At 40.8% G+C, this 25,517-nt stretch overlaps 2 protein-coding genes across 6 annotated transcripts in view; one reads left to right on the forward strand and one right to left on the reverse strand.

Moving 5' to 3' along the window:
* Positions 1-25,517, forward strand: part of MORN3 (MORN repeat containing 3) — a 41,287-nt gene that overhangs the window by 14,940 nt on the left and 830 nt on the right. Inside the window, exons 4-6 of one of the 2 annotated variants that reach the window (XM_030582504.1) lie at positions 2,344-2,503; positions 6,457-6,641; positions 14,654-14,738. In XM_030582504.1, the coding sequence (XP_030438364.1) occupies positions 2,344-2,503; positions 6,457-6,641; positions 14,654-14,683 (375 nt within the window). In that variant the 3' untranslated portion in view covers positions 14,684-14,738. Of the gene's footprint in view, positions 1-2,343; positions 2,504-6,456; positions 6,642-14,653; positions 14,739-25,517 lie in introns of those variants that run through there. The other variant, XM_030582503.1, reaches the window with a different exon arrangement.
* The window catches only part of ORAI1 (ORAI calcium release-activated calcium modulator 1), a 36,904-nt gene continuing 30,814 nt past the window's right edge, over positions 19,428-25,517 (reverse strand). For 3 of the 4 annotated variants that reach the window (XM_030582507.1, XM_030582511.1, XM_030582509.1), the window contains exon 2: positions 19,428-21,258. In XM_030582507.1, the coding sequence (XP_030438367.1) occupies positions 20,692-21,258 (567 nt within the window). In that variant the 3' untranslated portion in view covers positions 19,428-20,691. Of the gene's footprint in view, positions 21,259-21,440; positions 22,790-25,517 lie in introns of those variants that run through there. The other variant, XM_030582510.1, reaches the window with a different exon arrangement.

Here is a 25,517-nt window from a genome sequence, read left to right on the forward strand (position 1 = left end):
AGTGATTTGTAATGACATCCTGATGCTGCTATTCCTTTACTTATATAAAAGCTTCCCATTTGCATTCTTGAAGCTCAATAAAATTAATATTCAGAAAAATCAGTTCTTTCCAGAACTGATTTTATTTTTCTGCTGAGATAAGATACTTTATTCCTCTGGGGAAACTCATCAATATCATGTAAATGTTTCTGACTGACAGGAATCCCCAGAGTAGGACATGCCTTTTGAGACTGCTTTTTGGCTCTTCATAACAGGTTAACCCATTGTGTTTCCTGTGTAAAATAAAATTTGTGACCTTAATCAAGGAGTCCATTAACCACAACCCAGCACTGGCACAAACTGATTGTCAACTTCAGAAGCAACACTAAGGACTGAACAGGTTATGGAGACTGCATCACCGCAAAAAGTAGACTCTTCATGACAAGATTGAAATGCATGGCATGGGGCAGCATGGATGAAGCTTGAACTGATGTACCTGTTGAATGGATAAACAGAATACTTCCCTCTCCATGGCTATCAATACAACAACTTGTGACAGTGCTAAATTCATTATTAAATCTTTAAAAAAGAAAGGAAGGAAGCACAAAAGCTTTTGAGGGGAATTTCATGTGTTTATGATTTTTTTTGGGTGGGTAAAGAATCAGGGAACAGTGCAGATTCTCTGCTCTGAGCTAAAGTAGAACTGAGTTTTCTGTTTCTGTGCTGCAGTCTTTGTTAGGTTGTTTTCTCCTCAAAGTGTTGTGTTGTAGTTACCGCAGGTGCTTTCTGATGTGGCAGCTTACAAGATAATGTGCTATTAATTTGGAGTGCTAGAATGGAACAGTCAAATTCTGGTTCTCCAACATTTTCTGGTTTTTTCCAATTAATGGTCTCCTTTCTTAATAGTGGAAATGCTTCTACTTTTGTTGTTGTTTTATCCTTTTTATTTTTGGATTTTATGTAGTATTAATAAAACACAAAGGAAAGAAAGGAGGTTGGACTGCAGGAGAGAAGGAACTTACTGTTCCATTTCTCCCATTGATACTGCCAAGTGGAGGATCCCACCCCACCTCAAAGTTGAAGGCTTGTCTACATGGGGATAGTTAGGAAAGTTAAGATAAATTAATTATTGATGTGAAGTTAAGACACCTGTAGGCGTTTCTCGTTCAGATGTAAAGTGGAGTTAGTTTGCTTTATTTTAGGGGATTAAGATGAAGGGAACTAAAGCTACTTCACTCCTGAATGAGAGCATCCCCAGAGGGGTTTAATGCATGTTAATATCACATCATTAGTTAATTAGTCTTAACTTCCCTGAGTTTCCCTATATAGACAAGCCCTGAGAGAAGATCCAGGAAAACGAGTGTTTGCGCTTGGCCCTGCTGATGTCTTGTTTGCTTTATCCTGTTATGTAAAGCAGTGCAGGAGAGGCACAGGAATCTCATCAAAACTTATACACACACCCCATCCCCCTGGGACGACAGAGCAAAGAAGGTGACAGGAGACAAAACGGTGGGCAGAGAAGCTCAGGAGCAGAAGAAGGAACCATTTTGTGGATTTATGTGGCTATTTGACAAAAAGATTAATGATGCAGCTATGTGTATATCTGCAAATTGGCATTATACATAGTATGGTCTGCAGAGATTCAATAGGCTATTGGGGTATGGAGAGAGGATATTAAACTGAAAAAAGGTATGAAATGGTAAAAGTTCTTACAATGAGACTTTTCCCGGGATCTTTAGTATCTAGTAGAGATCCTTAGTTTCCCAAGAGTCAGTGGTCCATTGCTTGGGACTAGGAAAGGTACTGTATGTCTCGAGGGGTCATAGAATCCCCATTTTTAAAGGGCATCCCTTATTTGGTGCCCAGGTCTGTATATCAGTAAGACCCAATTTGATCATATGCTATGATATAAATTTATGATTTTGTCCTGTATAGGATTTTGTAACAGGAATTGTCAGGTGGAGTCCCTTAAAAATCCTTTGTCCCTGACAGTTGTCCTTTATTTCCTTGAAACATATGTTATAGGGACTGATCCTGCATTGGCCAAAGGCCCTCGCAGTCAGGACTAGGTTATTTCCTGCTCTGACTTCTGCATTTCTAAAATGACAATGCCAGGCCAAACCTGCATTTGTTTTGGAGACTCTCTCCCCTTCCACACATGGGTTGGCGCTTTTACTCTTTTATTATAAAAATATAACATATTTGCACTGTTTTGAATAGCTTGTGAGTCTGGATGCCATTAGTAATGTATACAAATAATAATGAACAAGTTAGTGGCAGACCAGAGAACAGAACCCAGGAGTCCAGACGTTTATTTTTAATGCAGAGAATGTTAAAGTGAGAACTGTAACCTTTTAATTTTAGGGCTATGGAATTAAGTTTTACTCGGACATGGAATATTATGAAGGGGAATGGAGTGGTGGGAAAAGAAGCGGCTGGGGCAGAATGTACTACAAGGATGGATCCATCTATGAAGGACAATGGTTGGAAGACCAACACAGTGGCCAAGGAATGCTTCGCTTAAGTAGGTTCCAACAGCTTCTACACTTGAGACATTTGCTGGAACTTTGTCTTGACCACCAGCGCCCCATTTTGTCTTGATATCTAGGTAATACCTCCACCATCCCTAAGTATGACCTATTAGGGGTGTGGATTCTTCCCCAAATCTCCCTCCCACAACTTTTGGTCTTGGATTCCAGAGAGAGGGGGAGCATCTTCTGGATGGCATTGTTTTATCTCTTTGCTCCACAAAGATGGTGAGCTCATGCTACCCCTATACAGCTCTGAGTGTCTCAAGTCAACACACATTTAACTCATGCTTACAATAGTAGTAAATTGCCAGAATGGGCAGAGAGGCAGGTTAGAGGATGTACTACTTGTATGAGTAAAGAACAAATGTCTCTGGGATCAAACCAAATGCTTTGCCAAACACACTTTCTAACTGGTGCATCTGACAAGAAATTTGGTTTCTCCAGTATTTATTTTTTCTGACTTTGTGTTTATTTTGCTTTTCTTTAAAGGGATAAAACTTTTTTGTTTGTTTGTTGTTGATTGTTAATCAATGGTTTTAAACATTGTCCCTCTCCAAAGCCCTGTGCTCATTGGGATGAGTCCGCAACAAACACAGGGGATCTTCAGGGCTCAACACTAATTCAGAAATAACACAATATGTATGAATTGGAAATTTCAGGAGGAGTCTCATCATAAAAATAGAATTTTGGTTTGGCTGGAGTTTGATCAAATGTAATCTAAAGATAAGAATCCCAATCTTTCTCAAATAGAAGATTTTGTGTTTCAGGAAGATTTTAGAAGGAAATATTGGCTCCAGTGTTATGTGGGTCTTCATCTAATTGTTTCCCCAAGTGAATGCCATACTAGTAAACTGATAAAGCAAAGCAGCTAGGAAGTGTAAGCAATACCTTTAATATGCATTGCATACACACCAGAGATATCACCTTTGCTATACATGTAAATTCCCATTAGACCAATGATTCATCTTTGTTAAATCAACACCAATAACCAACTTTCCATATATAAGTCACATAGCTCATCTGCTTCACTCCTCCTCTAGTTTATAAATTAAATGCCTCAGTTACTAGTCAGTGCCCTTCAGCTCCTATTGAAGCCTAAAAATGATCAAGACCAAAGTAAAAACAAGGATTTTGTAATAAATTATTTTGGGGTTGTAGCTATGTTATACAACGTGTATTATGTAACTATATACATACCATTTACAGATGGATTCCAGTAATTTCTGGCTGGATGCTGACATCTTAAACAATGCCTCATTACAACTCTTTTGGCATAATAAACAAAGCTGATCATCAACACCACTGACCCACTTCTTTTTGCTGATGATGGGAATTCAACTTGAAGCACTCCTTCCACTTATAGTAATCTACAACATTAAAAAATTAAAGCAGGCATCATGTTCTGAGCATTAATTGATAACACAGTACTGTCAGTTGAGGGCCACAATTTTTTAACTTTGTGAAGGCTTCAGGTTTGACATGCCTATATATGTTATAGTTTAAAAAGTTGATTTTTAAACATTTTCTCTAATTTTCATAGCTACATTATTTTTCTCAGTTTGTCATATTTGGTACCACTGCATTTGTGGGAGAAAGGGCTTTAGAATTATACCTAGTCTGATCCATTTCTGACACAGTATTGTCAAAATTTCCACCAACTGGAGGACATGGAGCTGGGAGCCAGGGAGCAGCATGTCCTCTTGTGACACTGCAACGGGTAACACCACTGAAATTATGATTTTGTAGATTTTTGCAAATCAAATGACACCTCCCTTACCTTTGTATCATTAACTTGCCCACACAATTACACGTGCTCCCAGCCTATCAAGGGTGAGTCATTGGTTGCTGTCTTCTCTGTTTCAGAGCCCAGCTACTTCTGTCACAGCCTGGAACTGATTATAAGCTGGATTCCTTGTGGTTAAAATTAGCCAGCACAATTATTTGATGCCCACAAGCTTAATATATTCAGCTCAGTCTCTGGAAACATGCCCACGTGCTGAAAGCTTTGCAATGGGGAAAGAAAAGCAGCTCTTCAATGGAGGTCATGATGAGCTGCAACCCAAGATTAAATTGCTTATACTGGCAGAATGCCTGGAGAGGATGATCTTAGACTAGGGAATCACATTGATTTACTGGCTCAGTTATAGTCCATTACAGGAAGATTTTAAACCAAACCATAGCAAATGTACAACAGAGACCAAGGCTATGAACAATAGTGTTTCAACTGCCATGGAAAGAGTACAGATAGGACCTCCAGTATTTCAATTTATCCTGAGTGTTTGATAGAATGGGGCTATCAGGGCCAGCCTCATGACTTGCTGGGTCTCCAAGCTGCTGGGACAAGAGAACAGAAAAGATCAGAGCCTGAGTGGACCTTTTGGCCATCTAGGTGCTGGATGAAACTTCATTAAAAGTGCCATCCTCATTGTCCCTGGCTCTCTTCTACAAACCCAAGCTAACCTATCTGTGTAATATCCATAGGGTGACCAGATATTAAGGGGAAAATATCAGGACCACCATGGGGGGGGGGCTTTTTTTGTTTTGCTTTTTTTACACTCACCCATCCAGTAGTTCGGCGGCAATTTGGCAGAGAGCCCTTCAGTCATGGACGGTCTTCGGTGGTATTTCAGTGGGGGGTAATAAAGCTTGCCATCAAAGACAGAAGCACTCACTGCCGAAATACCACCCAAGACCATCCATGACTGAAGGACTTTCTGCCGAATTGCCGCCAAAGACCAGGAAACAAAATATTGGGACAAATGGCATCCCGACCGTACTCTGGTTGGGACATGGGACAATCTCCTCAAAATCGGGACAGTCCCGATTTTATCAGGATGTTTGGTCACCCTAAATATCCACCTTCAAAAGGGTGGTCCACTTTCTATTCTGTTGCCCTTACCAAGTGCTGATAATTCCCAAATACCCCAATGTTCTCTGCAGTGTTAGCCCAAAAGTGTCCTCACCACCACCAATGCAAAGGATGCTGAAGTTCGCCTGGACTCACAGGTGCCTCCAACCAATGTTATAAGTAAAGTAGATAGAAATTAACACTATTTTGGAGGGAGTGTGTTGTGACCAGAAACACTGCAGCTGGGAAAGAGATGCTCAAGAGTGGCCTGTTATGAAATGATCATGATGGTGACCCCTATGATATTCCAGCATCCCTCAGAGTTAAAGTCCTAGGTGACTGCCATAATCACAGACCTAAAGCCACCCCTGTGAAGGCTCTCTCATTTCCTTGCAGCTCTATATTGTGTGTAGGTGGCACTCTTTCCTGTCCGTCATGGTCTGAGTCTTAAACAATATGGAGTATAAAACTGTTTAAAAGAGTCTTACTTCTGTATGCCGAAAAATTGTAGGAGGCACAATAGAGCTGAGCAAATAATTTGTACATGTAATTTATCTAACAAATGTGTTTTCTGTGCATGAAATGTCCATGAACAAATCACATTTTCTGTGAATATTCTTAAACGGTGGTTCATTCACAAGAAGTTAACTGCAAGTATTTGAAATTCAGATTATTTTGATTAGACACAAAGGTCACCCAATATCTTCCTGTTTCCTGACTGCATGAGGAGAATTCTTAGAGCCAGGATTCCAGTGTGAACAGTTGTGATTATAGATCTGAATTTGTATTCCCTAACTTTTCTGCAACATTTGTTTAAAATTTGCTATTCCTCAGCACTAAATGTGTTTATTTAGAATATTTGAGGAAACTGAATACAACATGCATGTGAACACCATAAAGTGAATCAATGCAACACTAAAAATAAGTATTTATCTACATTTTTGCTCCATTAGATTTCCCCTTCTGGATGGAGCCAGGCGGAAGTTTTATGTATATGTTGACTTATCTGTGTTTTGTTGATTTGTTTAAATTCAATTCACCTAATGAAAATGTGCACCCTTTCATTGTCTGTCCACATCTTTATTTGACCCATTACAGCAAATGAAAATCGGTATGAAGGAACATGGAAAGATGGAAAAAAACATGGCCTAGGAAAGTTTTTCTATCTGAATAAAGGCCAGTTGTTTGAGGGTTTCTGGGTAGCAGATATTCCGAAGTGTGGAACTATGATTGACTTTGGAAGAGAAGAAGCTCCTACTCCTACACAGTATCCAATACCCAAGGTAACTCTGCTTGGAAATTTAACCTTTGGTGTGTTCACAGACAGCACACGTTACAGCTGTCACCATTAGATTTTAAGCCATTTAAGTAGTATTTATTTCTTCTTTGAGCGATTGTGTCCACATGGATTCCTCACTCATGGTGTGTATGAGCCCCATTGCATGTAAGATTGGATTCCTTTGGCCAGCGATGTCTTTTAAGGCCCCACCAGTGCCCTAGATGTCCTTGTGCCCCCCTACCTAGGATATAAACGATGAAGTGGGCCCAATTGTTACTGCCTATGGCAGTGAGACAAAATCCTACTTAACTTTGAGTTTGCCTGTTGCCTTTAAAAACATTAAAACTTTTTTTTTTACACTATCTTTGTTACTTTTTTTTTTCCTAGGTAATTAGTAGGCTCCCTGGTACTGGGATTTAAGCTGTTATGGAAGAAAGCTAAATCTTCAGGGCTTAAGACAAGCCTCTCTTATGATGCTTCTATGCAACTCAGTGGTGGACACTCTACACCTGAGATGAGTTGAAGACATGTCAACTCTTATCTCAGTTCTGAGGTTCCTGGAGAGGGAAGCCCATGTCTCAACTTGTCTCTGGAGCAATGCTTCTTCCTACTCCTTCTTGAAGAATTTGACAAGTGGATCAGAATTGACAACTGGGGTCTCTTAGAGATCTCAGACCTGAAGTTCAGGGTGGATAGTGGCTCAACTGGGGCACTAGCTAAGAGGGGCATGGAGGGACGACTGAGCCTTAGCTACAGCCTTCTTCTCCATGTCTGAGGAGGGTTTCATTAAATGCTCCTAAAGAAATAACTTTAGGCAGGCATCCCTAGCCTTCTGAGTCAGCTAGGGGAAAAAGCAGCAAATGGAACAAAGCTCAGGGATATCCCTTTTGCCTCAAGGGACTTATAGAACCATAGGACTGGAAGGGACCTCAAGAGGTCATCCAGTTCAGTCTCCTGCACTCATGGCAGGACTAAGTATTTCTAGATCATCCCTGACAGGTGTTTGTCTAACTTGCTCTTAAAGAGCTCCAATGATGGAGATTCTACAACCTCCTTGGGCAATTTATTCCAATGCTTAACCACTCTGATAGTGAGTAAGTTTTTTCTAATGTGCAACCTAAACCACTCTTGCTGCAATTTAAGCTTCTTGTCCTATCCTCAGAGGTTAAGGAAAACCATTTTTCTCTCCTCCTCCTTGTAACAATCTTTCATGTACTTGAAAACTGTTATCATGTCCCCTCTCAGTCTTCTTTTCTCCAGACTAAACAAGCCCAGTTTTTTTCAATCTTCCCACACAGTCATGTTTTCTAGACCTTTAATCATTTTTGTTGCTCTTCTCTGAACTTTCCCAAGTCCATATCTTTCCTGACATGTGACACCCAGAACTGGACACAATACTTCAGGCTTAATCAGCGCGGAGTAGAGAGGAAGAATTACTTCTCATATCTTGCTTATAACACTCCTCCTAATACATCCCAGAATGGCATTTGCTTCTTTTGCAACAATGTTGCATTTCTCCCCAGTTCAGGAACCCCCACCCTCTTGGGACCTCAGTATAATAACAAGTTGTTGTGTTCCTTCTCTGAGCCCTTAGCACCCTTTACCCTGTACCACCTATCAATTAAAGCTGCCCCTTTAGTATCTAGTACATCATCTCAAAGGGTAGGGGAGATTCAGGCTCTTATGGTGGGTCCCCTTTATACAGTGTTTAATTAGAACAGTATTATTCCCAGGCCTCATCTCCAATTCCTAGCCAAAATTGTTTCAGAATTCCATATGAACTAAATTAATTAATTTACCAGTTTTCTTCCCCAAGCCTCACTCAACTCCAGGGAGGGGACTTTGTATGCTTGATATAGTAAGGGCATTACCATACTACTTTAACAGGACAAAATCATTCAGGAACAACCTAGACTGTTTGTGCCCTTTGCAGATAGGGTTAAGGGTCAGGCAATACATAACCTAAAAGACAAATAAATAAATAAAACAAATAAAAAGACAAATGCAAAGTGCTCCACTTAGGAAGGAACAATCAGTTTCACACATACAGAATGGGAAGAGACTGTCTAGGAAGGAGTATGGCAGAAAGAGATCTAGGGGTCATAGCGGACCACAAGCTAAATATGAGTCAACAGTGTGATACTGTTGCAAAAAAAAACAAACGTGATTCTGGGATGCATTAACAGGTGTGTTGTAAACAAGACACGAGAAGTAATTCTTCCGCTCTACTCTGCGCTGGTTAGGAGTATTGTGTCCAGTTCTGGGCACTGCATTTCAAGAAAGATGTGGAGAGATTGGAGAGGGTCCAGAGAAGAGCAACAAGAATGATTAAAGGTCTTGAGAACATGACCTATGAAGGAAGGCTGAAAGAATTGGGTTTATTTAGTTTGGAAAAGAGAAGACTGAGAGGGGACATGATAGCAGTTTTCAGGTATCTAAAAGGGTGTCATCAGGAGGAGGGAGAAAACTTGTTCACCTTAGCCTCTAATGATAGAACAAGAAGCAATGGGCTTAAACTGCAGCAAGGGAGATTTAGGTTGGACATTAGGAAAAAGTTCCTAACTGTCAGGGTAGTTAAACACTGGAATAAATTGCCTAGGGAGGTTGTGGAATCTCCAGCTCTGGAGATATTTAAGAGTAGGTTAGATAAATGTCTATCAGGGATGGTCTAGACAGTATTTGGTCCTGCCATGAGGGCAGGGGACTGGACTCAATGACCTCTCGAGGTCCCTTCCAGTCCTAGAGTCTATGAATCCTCACACAGATTATGAAAATGGGGCTCCAACTGTGTAAGAACATGTTACAAACTAGCCAACTTAGAGCTACTTAGCCACATTACTGCTCATTCTGCTAGGGTTCAGGCAGTCTTTGCTGCGTGGTTGAAGAATGTCCTTATTTCTAAAAAGTGTAGGGCAACTATGTGGAGCTCAGTCAACACATTTACAAGACACTATTCTTTGGTAGAAGCTTCCAAGTTGGATGCCTGTTTTGGTAGAGGTGTCCTGCAGTAATTGTTTATGTAGGACTCTTCATACCCACCTCCATTCAAAAATTGCTATTTCACAGGAGGGGAACCCATGTGGCTAGTCACTCAAAGAAGAAAGAACGATTATGTGCCTTACCCTAGCTATGGTTCTTTGAGATGTGTTGTCTGCATTAAATCCACAACCTGTTCTCCTTCCTCACTAATATGGGGAATTCTGTATTGGCAAAGGAACTGAGGGACAATGGGGCCTACTGCCTTTTGTGCTCTCAGTTTGGGCAGAGGAGGAGCAGGCACAAGAACATCTAGTCTCAGCCCCAGTGTACACTGTTGGCCAAAGGATCTTGAACATGTGCACCAAGAGTGCAATCTATGTGGTCAACACATACCAAAGAACCAAAGTTACTATAAAGTAATGTTTTTTTCCTCCTTTTGGTACAGTTAAAAGAGCTCACCACAACCAATGCTTGACCAACTCAAGCCTCACCAAAACCCAATATTACATCTTTTCTCTGCTCATTCCTTTGTCTAGTTCAGATATCAAGAGCTTTGGCGCATTGGTCTTTTTTTATAGGTCTGTAAGTAGTAGGCAAACCCATGGTGCTGCAGAAATAATAAACATTGAATGGTCACTATGGAAAAATAGTCTAGATCTTAGTTGCAAAGGAACATTTAGTTGTGACCGGAAAGGGTGCAATGTACACAACTAAAAATATGTACCTTTCAAGGCTTCTCAAAGATCATGCAATAGAACTCCCTCTTTAATGATCCATCTCAAGAGTAATTGGATGAATTAGCCTTTCCTTTGAAGGAGGATGTTCAGTTTTAGTTATTTATTTAAATTAACTACCAATTAAATTATAACACATCCACACAAGGCTCTGTTCCTGCTCTGTGAACATAAGAAAGGTCCATTTAGCCCAGTATTGTCTTCCAACAGTGGCCAATGCCAGGTGCTTCAGAGGGAATGACCACAAGAGGTAATCAAGTGATCCATCCCCTGTCACCCATTCCCAGCTTCTGGCAAACAGAGGCTAGGGACACCATCACTGCCCATTCTGGCTAATAGCCATTGATGGACCCATCCTCCATGAACAAAGAGAAAGTATCCACCTCCACTATAGCTGTAGCACTTTTCTTCCTCGTCCCCAAAACTCACATCCCTGTTGCATGCTACTCCATTGACGGATTCAAAGCACAAGGCTGGGGTAGTGGTGGCTGCACCACCTAGAATGGCACGCAGCTCATCTGACCCAGAGCGGCCATTTGCCTCTCTGTTTTTTTGGTAGGCTTGCCTCAGCTCCTTAAGTTTCACATGGCACTGCTTCGGGTCCCTGTTATAGCCTCTGTCCTTCATGCTCTTTGAGATTTTTTCAAATGTTTGGGCATTTTGTCTTTTGGAATGGAGTTCTGATAGCACAGATTTGTCTCCCCATACAGCGATCAGATCCCATACCTCCTGTTCGGTCCATGCTGGAGCTCTTTTGCGATTCTGGGACTCCATCATGGTCACCTCTGCTGATGAGATCTGCACTCACCTGCAGATCACCACACTGGCCAAACAGGAAATGAGATTCAAAAGTTCACAGGCCTTTTCCTGTCTACCTGGCCAGTGCATCGGAGTTGAGAGCGCTGTTCAGAGCGGTCACAATGGAGCACTCTGGGATAGCTCTCGGAGGCCAATACTGTCGAATTGCGACTACACTACCCCAAATTCGACCCGGCATGGTCGATTTCAGCACTAATCCCCTCGTCAGGGGAAGAGTACCAAAATTGATTTTAACAGCCCTTTAAGTCGAAAATAACAGCTTCATTGTATGGATCGGTGCAGGGTTAAATCGATCTAACGCTGCTAAATTTGACTTAAACTCGTAGTGTAGACCAGTGCTAAGAGACAAAAAACAAAAACCAAAAAGCAGGGATAAATGGTCAATTTTCAGCCTGACAAAGGGTTAGAGAGATGGCCCAAAATTCTGCACCAGCACCAGTGTTGTTTACTATATTTATTAATGACCTGGCAAAGGGAGTGAACAGTGAGGGGCCAAAACTTGCAGATGGCACAGAATTATTTAGATTACTTAAAACTAGAGAGATTGAGAGAAACATCAGAGGAACCTGATGTTTAAAGAATTAATGACTCATATGCAAGGCAATGCACATTCGAAGAAATAAATGGAACTACTCTTCCCCATTGCTTGATTCTTAATTAATTATAACCACTGAAGACAGACCTGGGTGTCACTGCAGACAACACAGTGAAAACCTATAGCAAACAATTCAAAAGTGATAGGCTGTATAAGGAATAGAATAGAAAATACTGAAAAGGTTATACAAAGCTATGGAACATTGTCATACTGTGGTCAGTTCTGATCATCCTACATGAAAAGAGGATAGAGGAGAAATAGAGAAGGGGTCCAGAGGCAGATGACAGAAATAGTTTGAGGCATAGAAAGACATAATGAAGAGACATTAAAATTATTGGTAATGTTTAGTTTAGAGGTGAATAATGAAACAATGGAAGCATAAAAATAATTAATTGTAATAGGAAACAGCTTTCTTCCACAACAGTTAATCTGTGTAATTTGGTGTGTATACATTTTAAAAAGAATTAGATATTTATGTGGATGATGACATCCAGTTACATTAAGTAGGATTTTTTTTTTTACAAGAGGGGATATAAACCCTCATGCTTCAGGGGATAAACTAACCACTAATTGACTAGGATTAGGATGAAATTTTCCCAGTAGGCAAGTTATTCCATCATTTTCTATGTTGATTTTTTTCCACTTTTGTTAGAAGCAACTGATACTAGCCACTGCCAGAGACAGTCCCCATTTGTTGACTGTAGACAAATAGGTCACAACTCCCCTGTTGTCAAAAATATGCCTGTGACTTTACCACATTTTTCCTCTTTAGTCTGTTAACAGGATCTACAAGTCAACATCTACCATGCAAACCACTGTGGCAGGCCTGGGTTATACTTTGTCTAGACTATGTACTTGCTAAGGTAGAACCCACACAGCCTATACATAGGTAGTAAAAAGAGAAGTAAAAAACGGTTAATCACCTTTTGTAACTGTTGTTTTTCGAGAAGTGTTGCTCATATGCATTCCAAATAGGTGCGCGTGCACTGCATGCATGGCCGTTGGAAAGTTATCCCCTAGCAGCATCCATTGGGTTGGCTGTGGAGCCCCCTGGAGCAGTGCCTCCATGGTGCTCAATATATGACCCTGCCGAACCAGTGCCTCCCTCAGTTCCTTCTTGCCAGCTACTCTGACAGAGGGGAAGCAGGGTGGGCTTGGAATGGATATGAGCAACACATCTCGAAGAACAACAGTTACAAAAGGTGAGTAACCATTTTTTCTTCTTTGAGTGATTGCTCATATCAATTCCAAGACTTACCTAGGTGGTGGGGTCGGAGTGAAGGAGTGCAGATTGTAGCACCGCTCGATGAAGGTCGCGTCATTTCTGGCATGCTGGATGATTGCGTAGTATGAGGTGAAGGTATGCACTAAGGACCAAGTCGCTGCCCTGCATATTTCTTGGATAGGCACCTGGTCCAGGAACATTGCTGATGAGGCCTAGTGGAGTGTGCGGTGAGAGCTGGGGTCAGCACCCTGGCCAGCTCATAGCAAGTGCAGATGCAGGATGTGATCCAGGAGGATATTCTCTGAGAGGAGACCAGGAAGCCTTTCATCTGGTTCGCTACCACTACAAATAGCTGGGTTGATCTTCTGAATGACATAGTGCCTTTGATGTAGAAAGCCAGGGCTCTACGGACATTGAGGGAATGCAGCTGTTGTTCCTGGGGACCAGCATGAGATTTCGGGTAAAAGAGGCAGGAAAATGTTCTGGCTGGTGTGAAAGTTCGACACCACCTTGGAGAGGAAAGCCGGGTGCGGTCTGAGTTGTACTTTATCCCTGTGGAAGACTGTGGAAGGCATGTCCGAGGTGAAGGCTTTCAGCTCAGAGACTCGTCTTGTGGATGTAATGGCAACCAGGAAAGCTGTCTTCCAGGAAAGATACAAGAGGGAGCACGTGGCCAGTGGTTCGAACAGGGGCCCCATGAGCCTCGAAAGGACCAGGTTAAGATCCCAGGCAGGGATAGGCTGATGGATCTGAGTGTATAGATGATCTAAGCCTTTGAGAAAGCGACCGACCATAGGGTTGGTGAAGACAGAGCTGCCAGACGCACCCAGGTGGAAGGCCAAGATGGCAGCGAGGTGAACTCTTACGGAGGATACCGCCAGGCCTTGCTGTTTCAGGTGCAGGAGGTAATCCAAAATGAGGGGTACCTGTGCCTGGAGGGGGGGGTGCAGCACTGATCACATCAACACAAAAATCTTTTCCACTTCACCAGATATGTAGCTCTAGTGTAGAGGTTCCTGCTGCCTAGCAGGACCTGTCTTACTTGGTCCGAACACAGAAGATACATCCAGGCCGTGAGGTGGAGAGACTGTATGTCAGGATGATAGAGGCAACCGTGGTCCTGAGTGAGTAGGTCAGGGCGGAGAGGCAACGTGACCAGTATGTCCACCGACAGCTCTAGCAGTGTGGTGTACCAGTGCTGGCGAGGCCAGGCTGGAGCTATCAGAATCAAGCTAGGGAAACTTGGAGAACTCGCTAAGCAAGACGACACAGTTCCAATGACCGTCACGGGTGGTAAGAAGGAACTGAGGGGGAACCGGGTAGGCAACGTCATGTATTGAGCGCCATGGAGGGCCACACAGGGGGCTCCACAGTTGACCCAAGGGATGCTGTTGGGGGAAAACTTTCCAATGGCCGTGCACGCAGCGCGCGCACGCCTAATTGGAATCAATATGAGCAGTCACTCAAAGAAGAATAAATAGGCACTTAATGTCATCATAAAATTAGGAAAGCATAGAAAGTGTTTTAAAGTATTTAGTGAAAGACTGCAGGATAAATTAAGTCCAGTTAAGAGGGAAATTCTACAGCAGTCTTGAATAATCAGTGTTTACAAATCCTGAGCTTCTTAAATTACATTGCATAAAATATTTGTGTTTTTAATTTAGATAAACTGGCCAATCCAGATGATGTTTTAGAAGAGGCCCAGGCAATGCTTGATGACAGCCAAGAATGAGAACAGGCTGCTGATAAAGATATGAGAAAAAGAACACAAGACTCATTGTTACTTCTTCATTTGAATCATCTTTTAGATCCATGGTATATGAGACGATGTGTTTTGTAAAGCAGAGAAGCAGCACCAAAGCCACTTTGGTCTCAAGAAATTAATTAGTTCCTCAAAATTGCCACAATGTAAACTTCATTCTGTATTTCTATTTGGACAGGATCCATTTTACTCAGGAGTTTAGAAGCTGGGGAGGCCTTATAGGAAGAAATAATTCTGCTCATGTATAAATTAAAAGTAGGTGTTGACCTCCTTTGACACTATATTATAGAAACACTATGTCTGATTGTAAACCAATTTCCAGGTTGTTTTAATACCAGATGGCCATGGTCAAGTGGGCTGAAAGCCAAGCACACTCTTCCATACTTTCAAGTTCCAATCACAAGAATTAAAGGTCATGGCACTCTGAATTAAAGTCATTCTGGAAGGTCTGTATTTTTATTTTCTTCAAACCACAGCACTAACTCAATGTAATGCTAGTGCTACTGTTCAAATTAAAAACAGACTAGTACAGATGGGTCAATGGAGATACGTGCTGGCATAAATATCAGCCTGGTATTGCAGAAAGAGGTGCATTCTGTAGGTGGCTGCAACTAGGGTTTTTATATGGGCTTCCTTGACCTTACCTTTTATACATCCCAAGAGTATTAATTTAGTTTACAAATTTCTATACATAGGGATAGCTTTATTCGAACTAAGAATCATTTTAATGCTGCACTAAACACCATTAAAAAATTAATGAAAATGTGAGATGGAAGCTGGTTTGCACTCAGATACAGAACTGCCATACTGTAGTGTGTTACAAAGAGGTCATTTTTCAGCAAAAAGCCATTCCCAAAACACTACCTATAAGTGCCAGGTTTACAATAACGTCCATTTTGTTATGGGGACGATGATTTCTTCCCCAAAGGACTTCTAGCCTTGATCCAAAGGCTGCAGGTTTCATACAAGAAATTCCTTATAATACTACAGAAGTGTTTTCTAGCTCAGTTTGAAAAGGAGGTAATAGCTGTGATCTTGCACTTTATGATTTTATTAAAATATGCTAATGAGAGTGAATATAATATAACTGGAATATGCTTCATGCAAAAGGTCTCTTGTAAGGTATCATTACAAACCTTATAATCTACTGAGTGTTCATCCTATTTGTATGAATGTATCATTCTTGTATCTGAAACTAGATATATGAAATATAACTCTGAGGGCCTATAGTAATTATGCAAACTGTGGTCTATTAATGGTGGTTTGAAATCTTGATGTATCCCATCAACCAGGACAATTGTCTGTGGATGGCTCTGTTTGCAAGCAGGCCTTCCTGAGAGTCAGGATGGGAGAAATGAAGGCTTGAGGTCTTACAGTGACATGTGATCATGTCACCTGAACTGGAATTCATCTTTAACCTGGTGTTTTTCCATTGAAAAGGAGGGGTGAGACCCAGAGGAACAAAGGATTCACACCTTATGCAAAAGATATATAAGCGAGTAGAATAGAACAAGGGGGCGGCCATCATGAGAAATCCCCTAGCTACCACCTCAGCTGGAACAAGGGCTGTACCAGGGGGAAAGGATTGTGCCCAGACTAGGAAAGTGTCCAATCCGTGAAAGAAACTTATTGAAGTATCTCTGAGGGTGAGATTTTATCTGTATTCAGTTTTCTTACTGTATTAGGCATAGACTTGAGGGTTTTATTTTATTCTGCTTGGTAATTCACTCTGTTCTGATACTACTTAGAACCACTTAAATCCTACTTTCTGTATTTAATAAAATAACTTTTTATTCATTATTTAACTCAGAGTATGTATTAATACCTGGGGGCTGGGCAAGCGGCTGTGCATATATCTCTATCAGTGTTATAGAGGGCCAACAATGTATGAGTTTCCCCTATATAAGCTTTATACAGGGTAAAACAGATTTATTTTGGGTTTGGACCCCATTGGGAATTGGGCATCTGAGTGGTGAAGACCAAAATGCACATCTGGTAAATAGAAGGCAAAGTATAAGCCTAGCTCTACCACCACCTCACTCTCTCTCTCTCTCTAGCCTTCAGTAAGTCACTTCCTCCTAGAGCAGTGGTTCTCAACCAGTGGTCTGGGGCCCTTTGGGGGCCACAAGCAGGTTTCAGGGAGGCTGCCAAGCAGGGCTGGCATTAGACTTGCTGGGGCCCAGGACAGCAAGATGAAGCCCCACTGCATGGGACTGAAGCACACGGCCCAATGCCCTGCCACCCAGTGCTGAAGCCTAAGCAACTTACCTTCAGAGGGCCCCCTGTGGCATGGGGCTCGGGCAGTTACCCTGCTTGCTACCCCCTAACGCTATCCCTGGCTTTTACATGTAGAAAAATAGTTGTAGCACAGATGGGCTGTGGAATTTTTATAGCAAGTTAGGGGGGCTCAAAGAAAAAGGTTGAGAACTCCTGCCGTAGAGTACGCATCATTAGGTTCAAGTCAAAGAAGGCATGCTGGTTTACATTAGATATGTTTCCAAATTGGTGCAAGAGATATATGTACCTTTTGCAGACAACTGCTATGAGGAGTCATATGTGTAAAGCACACAAATGCCATGCTACATCAGAATGTCTGAAGCTGATTAATGAAAAACAAAAACCACTATTAATCAGTGACTATGTGATTAGCTCATCTGATTTACACTGCACTTCTGAATGTTAATAAAAATGAGAATATATTCTTGTTGAAGGTTCATTCAACAGACTCCTCAAAGTCTAACTTAAGTAGGAACCGCCTTTAAAAAAAATAGTAAGTAAAGAACAATATCAAGGTTAGGCTTAGTCCCAAAAATAAAGCAGTGTTAAAGTGGGGAATGAGACTCTGGCTACATTATTCTCTTTATGCTATTTGTGGAGCCGGGAAGGGTTTTGTCTGCACCTGGTAGCCCATGGACCACATTGCACTCAAGACTCTGAATGATGAATCACTGAACACTTAAGAGGATATCTTCACTAAGCTGAGATTATTACTGGCACCCTGAAACTAAATGGAGTAAAATGAGTGACAGGTACAGAACAAGAAGTTTGTCAGATGTCTTGGTGGCAAGACAAATTATAAGCATGTTTTATTTCAATTTTACATATAAATGTAATATATATAGTAACTAGTGTTTAAACTGTTTTAAGTAGATGCTTAATACCATTAGTATAACAAGGGATCAAAATAAAATTGAGTGCACTCTACTGTTTGCAGAACAGACTTGACATCACGAGTTCTGGTCTTTGTGTCTCTGCCATGCAGTTAATATATGATCTTGCGCAAGGCACATCTTTTGTGTCCATTTCCTCAGCTGAAGAATGGGGAAAATGCATACATGAGCTGTGCCTAAAGGCTTAGAGTGCAGTTATGGTCAGAAAAATGACTAGTAATAGCTCTAATTTAAAAGGAATCCAAACAGCTTAAAAAAATTAATAAAGTGCCCTGTTTCCTTTGTACTTTTACAAACCCACATTTTCTATTTTTAAAAGTTTTTGTCTGCTGTTGATTTGTGAAAGACTCATAGAATAGGGGAAAAGTAAGCAATCCAGGAGAAATAATTAAAGTGACCCCCTTCTACACACCAAAAAATATGTATTTATTTATTTACTATCCTCTTTCATCTATAGTAATTTTGAAGAGTTATAAATAAGTTGTAAGGTACAAGGCTTTCAGAAAAGTGTAATTTTATTTAAACTTGATAGTGTCCCTTTAAGATATTGCTCCAGTATGCTTACTTTACCACAGCTTTCTAAAAGTCTACTTTCCCAGGGTAAGGAAGGTATTTCATGACTCTTTCAGAATACCATTTACTAAGGTTTTTACTAATTTAATTCCGTTAGCTCTGCAGGAACAAACAGTTGTGGAACAGTGAGCGGAATTCTGCTCACCAACTATTAGATTTCAGCTGCAAAAAAAACAACTGGTAATGTCAAAACCAGAGAGAATTTCTGTTTGACTTTCATATCCAGGAGTTTTTGGAGATGGCAACTCAAAAACTATTTTTTGCTTGTGAACAGAGCACAATAGGAGCAAATATGTCACTCAGATATAGCCACAGCACTTGGATACAATTTTTAAAGTAATTTTTCAGAATATAAACTGCACTTTGTCCTGTTAACTCATTTTACTGGGTGTAGTGCTTGCACTAATAAGTTAGTTGCATTGATGCAAGTGAGACTACTCATCATAGTAAGTACTACCCTCAGGAGCCAGTTTTGCAAAATTAGGACCTTCATTTGTAAAGCATGTTGAATTCGTCTAGTAAAGAGGTCAGGTATAATTGACTACATTCAATGTAGGCATAAGCATGCACAGCTTCACTTAAAGTCAAAGAGGCACAGCTCCAATTAGGCCACAACTGAATTTGTTACCTCCATCACAAAATTACAGGATTACATTCTATATTAGCAGCTACGAGCTGAGATCCCAATTCTGTTCCATGGGAGCTGAACATATCAGAAACTGGTAGTTTCTGGATTCAAAGAGATTTTTCACCAACTAACCCACCCATTTCCATCCTTCAGTGAAGGTAGCAGAAATGCTGTCCAAATGCCAACATTAATTTTTTAATGTATCTAGAGTCACACAAATTCTGAAAGAGTTGAAGCCAAATCCTATAATCCTTGTCAAGTGTGAGTTTTTGCTTGAGGAAGAAGTTAGAATTTGACACAATAGCTTGAGACTAAAACAGCAGCTTCATTCAATAAAAGATGCACACGTCTTACAATTAAGAAGCAATACTACTTAAAATAAAAATCATTTGTTTTCATAAATAAGTCTGTATAGCAATAAGTGGTCTTCCACAACATTTTGGAAGCAAAAATCACGTGTAATTAGGATTTTAACATCTTAAATGCAATATTTGAGCAAGCAGAAGATTTTTCTACCAAACAAGATCAAGGTACAGCTAATTACTTGGAATTCCCACACACACGAAGCGCCTTTTATCATTTGTATCTGAGAATTTATTCAAAAATATATTTAATATATAAAAAGTATAAAATATTTGCTACTTTGGTTTGGAACCATAGCAGTAGTTCTACTGTGGTTAAGTCCCTACCAGTGTATGTTATTGCTAGAGAAAAGCCCTGACTGGCAAGTTTTCGAGCAAGGAGAAAAAAAATCTAGTGGTAGTTTCTCCATCTATTTTTTCTTTTCAAAATGTTTCCTCAATGAAAACAGGCAATTTTATTACTTCTGATAACATATCTGCTCCCATGAACATTAAAGCAGGTATTGCTTTTCTCTGTATTTTCTTCCCAAAAGAAAAGTAAAGTTAGGGCCCCAGTCCTACAGATGCAGATCAGATCAGATCACATCACAATAGGACTGGTCATGAGTATCTGGAGAGTAAGAATTTATAGCTGCCATGAAAAAGGCCCTATAGAAATTAGTAAAGTAATAATTACTTGGCAGAAAAACATGATTGGGGGAGCTAGTGGGAAAAGGGAAGGTGGAAAAGCTCTCAATTTTACCTTTCATCAGACTTTTAGAGATCACAGCACTAGCAGTGACACCAAATGCAATTACTACATGTCCCAAGTAATTTGTATTGTGCCATGCAACACGTATTGGACCAGCAATACTTTCTAGCCAACACCAAAGAGAGAGAACTAAGGCTTCCCTCCCACACCTAACATATACCGAGGACTAAAATTCAACTCCTCTTATGCATTGATATATTCACCAATCAACATTAAAAAGAAATAATCCAGATGATAAGAGGAAGGATGAGAGATGCATGCTCAGTGCAGCCATACCCCAACATCAGTCTCTTCAGATGTCAGATGTCCAAGATGTCATGGTATTTTTTTACTGTAAGAAATTAGCACAGTACTTAATCTCTCTTTAAAATCAATCAACAGTCCAGCTAGTTCATGCAGAGGGGAGTCAACATAGCAAGGCAGAAACAAAAAATGGATTTTATACAAAATATAGTTTTATGCAAAATGGCTGCCAGGAGGTGGCAAGGTGTCTCCTCTGTGGTCCAGCTGATCCTGGAGTCGTGCAAACTCAGCAAGTTCATTCAATTCTTGAAATTGCCTGTCTGTTTTGTGGCTCACCAGTGACCTATAGAAGTGGACTGCAAACACAATGAAAATCAATCCAAAAGGAACCATAATAGATGTTGAGGCAATGGCTGCTGCCTCTCCTGGGGTGATGGTAGAATTGTTGTCATGAACTGAAACAAGAGGATGCCTCTTCAGTGGAAGAAATTTCACCCAACACAGCAACACCACCTCTGCAAGGAAGAGCAAAGTCCCAATGACAGTGGAAAATGCCCAGGCGAGCTCAATGTGCCGGTGCATACGCTCATGCGGAGACTCCTTTACAGAGTTGAGATTGTGCACATTACTAACAGCCTCTATATTTGGAAGAATGCAGGTACTTATCATGAGAGCGAAGAGGTGAACAGCAACAAGCACAGTAGTACAGGCACTGAAAGCTATCAAGAGACCTGGAGGGTAGACATGTGTTGGCTCTAGCTGAACCTCCACCATAGCCACCTAGAAAGGAAGAATAAAGATTTAATACTGAACTGTATATTTTAAGACATCACTTTACAAATAACAGGTTTAACATTAGCAGGTTTAAAGATTTCCAGCTTAGATCAATACAATATTTTAATGATATAATTTAATTCTCACTACGTCTGGACAATGAAAACAGACTTGGCAACGTCACTTACTGATTGTCATGCAGTAGCACTATGCTGCAAAGTTTGGCCTCCAAACACTGCAGGGAAGTCTAAATCAGAGAGTGGATAAATATCCAATTCAAAACTGCACTTTTAAAAAACTACAATAAATTTGAAATTATGAAATTCACATTAAAGCCTAAATTTATTTTAAATCTATTAAAATGATTTGAATGGAATAAGAAAATATTCAGATAATACATGTTTGCTGCCAAAGTTTTAATAATAAAAGTTAAATCACTGGACTGATGGAAGTCACTGGCTAAGCTCCTGGAACTAGTTTGTTGAAGTGCAAAAGCAGCTTTTGACAGCAGTAGCCTCTTCTCCTGGTGCAGAGAATATTCTCTTCATTTCAATAACTAGTTCATTCAAAGCTGAGATACCAATTGGGAGTTGAAAAAGCAAAAAAGCTTCTTTTCCTCTTCAAATTCATGAACAAAAAACAGGAGTATCAGATCTACTACTTCTAAAAATACTGAAGGACATGGTGACCAGAAACAATCAGTTCAATTTGTTAGCTACAGACAATACTTCCTCTAATCAGTTGTTTTAAATGCAATATTGTTTTTATATGAAAAAATAAATGTATCCAGCACAGACAACATTTTTAATCGAATTCCAATTTCCATCCATGCAGCTTGACACAAGTCACAACTAAAAATTTAATAAAGGAAATAAGAAATGTCGTCATTATTTTACAACAAAAATGTAAAAAAAAATAAGGCTCTGAATAAGTGTTAAGCTATGTAATTGCTTAAATTGTGAGAACAGATATAGCATATCTTCCTGGTTAGCAAGAAATACCAAGAGCAATCTAGAGACTATATTTAATTGCAAATAAACATTAATAGCAACCAATGAGAATCAATCTTTCTTTAGGAAAACAAAAAAGAGTACAAATACAAAACAAGATTAAAATAGATATTTAGATTGAGGTTTCCTGCTTGCCATGATTTAAAAAAACACTACTGATTTTTAATCAACCACCCTGCCATAAATCCAAACCAAAACCAGTTTACATTTCTCATCATATTAGCCTATAATTGAAACATTTTAACTAATCCTACACTCTGGGCCTCAGGTAGCCAGTGGGGCCACATTTCACTTAATCCATTTCCAAGATACACCTATTGTAAGATGCATTGTCAGTAAAGACAACACATAAGTTAATGCCAATAAAGTAACTGCCCTGCCAATTCCAAGTTAATTTCCATAAGGCAGCCAGGCCTTGAGGATCAACATATTGAGGCTCTGTTAGGCCACAAGGGAAGTGAAACAAATTCTTAACAAAAGTAGGAATACTTCACTGAGAGTGTCTTGTTCCTCAGCCATACAAAATTAGTGATTGTCAGGCCATGTCTACATCTAAAATTTTGCAGCGCTGGTTGTTACAGCTGTATTAGTACAGCTGTATAGGGCCAGCGCTGCAGAGTGGCCACACTTACAGCAACCAGCGCTGCAAGTGGTGTTAGATGTGGCCACACTGCAGCGCTGTTGGGCAGCTTCAAGGGGGGTTCGGGGAACGCGAGAGCAAACCGGGAAAGGAGACCAGCTTCGCCGCGGTTTGCTCTCGCGTTCTCTGAACCACCCTGCAAACCGCAGGGAAGGAGACCTGCTTGCTCGGGGAACGCGACAGCAAACCGGGGAAGGAGACCAGCTTCGCCGCGGTTTGCTCTCGCGTTCCCCGAACCACCCTGCAAACCGCAGGGAAGGAGACCTGCTTGTTCGGGGAACGCGATAGCAAACCGGGGAAGGAGACCAGCTTCGCCGCGGTTTGCTCTCGCGTTCCTGGAACCACCCAGCAAACCTCAGGGAAGGAGACCTGCTTGTTCGGGGACGCGAGAGCAAGCCGGGGAAGGAGACCAGCTTGATTACCAGAGGCTTCCTCAGGTATGCTGGGATACCTGCTCATTCCACGGAGGTCAAGAAAAGCGCTGGTAAGTGTCTATACTTGATTACCAGCGCTGGATCACCAGCGCTGGATCCTCTACACCCGAGACAAAACGGGAGTACGGCCAGCGCTGCAAACAGGGAGTTGCAGCGCTGGTGGTACCCTGCAGATGTGTACACCTCCTAAGTTGCAGCGCTGTAACTCCCTCACCAGCGCTGCAACTTTCTGATGTAGACAAGCCCTCAGTTTATCCATCTCCTGCTGATCTCAACTGCAGGAGTGATGCAGGCTCTAAGGATAAAGTGCATGTCAACACTGCAGTAAAAAAACCCATGGCTTTCTGCTGACTTGGGCTCACGGGGATTGGGCTGGGGAGCTAAAAATTGCAGTGCAGGTTTTTAGACTTGTGCTGAAGCTCAGATTTTTAAGACCAACCACCTTCTGGGGTTTCAGAGACTGGGCCAGGAGGAGCTGGCGTAGGACAATGTCAGCCTTACACCAATCTAGCATTCCTCTGTTAGGGCAGACTGCCTTAAAGCTGCATCATCACTGAAATCGCACTTAGGAGCACAGTTGCCAACTTTCATGCGGTAAATAACCACTCCAACTTTCACAATAAGTAAAAAATCAAGCTAATCCCATTTCAAAACAAGGCCAAAACAAGCCAATCCGTAAGAACCTGAACACTATGTGACTAGATTCCCCCCCCCCCCCCCGAGTGCAGTCTGTGGGCCCGCTGTGAACTTCTGACTCTCTCCCCACCTTGCCCCTGCTTGACGGGAGCCGGCCAAAAAAAGAAGCTACAAACGACAAGCCAAATAAGTAACTACAAGCCAAAAACTAGCCAACAAACAACTCACAAGCCAATTAAGCCAAAAACAAGCCCAATTTCTGCGTTTTTTTTGTGGGTTTGGCATATCTGCTTAGGAGTGGCCAAGGATTTGGGATGAAATCCTAACCCCACGAAATTGAATGTAAATTTGCCATTTACTTCAGTGGAGCCAAGATTTAATCTCTAAGCCTAACAAAGTTATCTCCCCCTCTGCCATATAAGGCAGAAATGGCTCAATGTTCCTCTACATGTAAATTGAGAGGTTTCCAATCATATTATATGACCATCAAGGGACGTCTATTACATTTAACATCTCTGCTAGGCCATCTAAACTATTCCTTTATCCAATGCAGAAATGCCCCTAGCAAGAGAGGAAATTTTAAAAGCAACTCTTTTCAGAGGATTCTTTTAAGCATTTACGGTTGCTTAGAGACTTTAACCCTGGCATTTCTCTTGAAAAACAAATACATTATCCTGATAAATTTGGCTCTGAGACAGAGCAGTTGCTTTTGAGTAAAGCAGAAATACAAGAAAATGTCAGCAAGCAATGTTTGGTGTCCTTTATCAGAGGGCTTGACTAATTTGTCAGCATGTATTTAAATCAGAAACAAAAGTGATAGGCTGTATAAGGAATAGAACAGAAAATACTGAAAAGGTTATACAAAACCATGGAACATTGTCATACTGTGATCAGTTCTAATCATCCTATATGAAAAGAGGATAGAGGAGAAATAGAGAAGAGGTCCAGCGGCAGACAACACAAACAGTTTGAGGCATAGACGGGCATAATGAAGAGACATTAAAATTATTGGTATAGTTTAGTTTAGATGTAAATAAGAGGGAAACAATGGAAGCATAAACATAATAAATTGTAATAGGAAACAGCTTTCTTTCACAACAATTAATCTGTGTAATCTGGTGTGTATAAATTTAAAAACAAGAAGTAGATATTTATATGGATGATGACATCCACTTACATTAAGTAGAATTTTTTTTAAAAGAGGGGATCATGCTTCAGGGGATTAACTAGGTTTAGAATTGACTAGGATTAGGACAAAACTTTCCCAGTAGGCAAGTTATTCCATCATTTTCTACTCTGAGTTTTCTCCACTTTCCTTAGAAGCAACTGATACTAGCCACTGCCAGGGACAATCTCTATTTGTTGGCTGTAGACAAATAGGCCACAACTCCCCTATTGTAAAAGATATGCTTGTGACTTTATCACATTTTTCCTCTCTAGTCTGTTAACAGTATTTACAAGTCAACATCTATGATGCAAATCACTGTGGCGGGCCTGGGTTATACTTTGTCTAGATTATGTACTCTCTAAGGTAGCATTCACATA

Source organism: Gopherus evgoodei, chromosome 13 (genome assembly GCF_007399415.2).
Source record: "Gopherus evgoodei ecotype Sinaloan lineage chromosome 13, rGopEvg1_v1.p, whole genome shotgun sequence".
Taxonomy (NCBI): Eukaryota; Metazoa; Chordata; order Testudines; family Testudinidae; genus Gopherus; species Gopherus evgoodei.